At 48.6% G+C, this 1,427-nt stretch overlaps 1 protein-coding gene across 8 annotated transcripts in view; it reads right to left on the bottom strand.

Moving 5' to 3' along the window:
* LOC102378101 (ubiquitin carboxyl-terminal hydrolase 47-like) overlaps positions 1-1,225 on the bottom strand; it is a 42,369-nt gene extending 41,144 nt beyond the window's left edge. For 7 of the 8 annotated variants that reach the window (XR_003095052.1, XR_003095053.1, XM_025209103.1 and 4 more), the window contains exon 1: positions 1,060-1,225. Coding sequence is in view for 6 of the 8 variants with exons in the window: in XM_025209103.1 (XP_025064888.1) it covers positions 1,060-1,078 (19 nt within the window). In the remaining 2 variants the exon portion in view is untranslated. The remainder of the gene's footprint in view (positions 1-1,059) is intronic. The other variant, XM_025209142.1, reaches the window with a different exon arrangement.
* Positions 1,226-1,427: the final 202 nt, after the last annotated feature.

Raw genomic sequence — 1,427 nt, 5'->3', positions numbered from 1 at the left:
AAACCCTTTGCGACGTACCCTCGTGCCCTGCAGGTTCGAGTTTTGTTTTCTTTTCTGTCTGTAACCGCAACTCAAGCAAGCTTTCCAGCCTACACCACTGCCATCTCGGTGTAAGTAAACAATCTTTTAAACTACCGATACGCGTTTGTGCCTAATTCCAGCTCGACGGCCTTCCCTCTCCGACCCGGCGTGCCCGGGCTGCTGGCCACAGCCTGCGTGCAGCACGGAAAAGGGCTCGGGTTGCTCCCGGCCCGCACATTTACGTACTGTAAGCTACATGAAAGTAGAAGCATTCATAGGGTCTGGCTCAGTGGTTCTCAGCCTTTTTTGGACTTGAGACACCCCTCTTTAACTTCTGTGACCTGAGTGGCACCCAGTTTCAAAAACTTATTTACAGATTACAGTGCTTTCTTCTTTCCTTCCTATACATTGATGTCAACTCATTGGAGACTAGCCCCAAATGGAGGAAGAGTCTGCTGCAGGGATCTCAGTACTTTAAAACCTCACAACAACAACAACAGGAGATAGAAAAGTGGGAGTGGCACAAACAGCAGGTCACAAACCAAATAAAAATTCCAGTGCCACCCACCCCACATGGAAACATGTGCTTGAGCTGCAGTAGGGGCTGCTGATCCAGGACAGGCCTCATCAGCCATCTTTGGACACACACAAAAGACAATCATGGAAGACAACCATCCTTGCTTGTGGGGGACTGCTGAAGAAGTTTAGCTACTTATCTGCCAACACCTTACTGATCTCCTTAAACCTCACAGCAGCCTTCAAAAGCCCCGCATCCCTGGGGTGCCCCAGCACCCTGGTTGAGAATCACTGGTTTAGCTGTTAAGTGCACAGGCAGCTGGATATAAAAGGGCTGACACCCTATTCACTGCCTGGTAACAGCTGCTGACAGGTTATCTGAACCATTTCAAGCCACTCTCCCCTCTAACACAGCACTCAAGATTCACACATTGCTGTTCCCACTGGAACTCGCTTCCCCACCATGGCCCAGCATGTTCTTTTCTAGTCTTTGTCCTCCCCATACACAGCACCGCAACTTACCTTCTTTCTCTGCATGCATCGTCTGACTAGCAGAGCTAACAGAGCTAGCAGAGCAGAGCTGTGAAGAGGCAGATGCCAAGGTCCTAAGGCCAGACTTGGCAAAGACAGTTAAAGGAGCTGCTCTTTAACTTGCATTTTCATTCCAACTGGTAGGGAAGCAAGCAGGCAGCTGTATGTCTCAGCCCACTGGGAGGAGCAGCTGCTCCTAGCCAACAAGAAAGACACAGCTTTGCCAGCACTTACACCATTTTACAATGTGTTTACATGCTGTATTTTTTAGTGCAGTACGTATGAATATGCTTATGTAGTTTTCATGAGCAAAATGGGAGTCACAAGGTTAAATTCCCCTGGGCTGAAGTATTACTGTA

This window comes from Alligator sinensis, unplaced genomic scaffold, assembly GCF_000455745.1.
Source record: "Alligator sinensis unplaced genomic scaffold, ASM45574v1 scaffold237_1, whole genome shotgun sequence".
Classification (NCBI taxonomy): domain Eukaryota; kingdom Metazoa; phylum Chordata; order Crocodylia; family Alligatoridae; genus Alligator; species Alligator sinensis.
The sequence above is the reverse complement of the archived record's forward strand: the minus strand, read 5'-3'. Positions and strand labels throughout refer to the sequence as shown.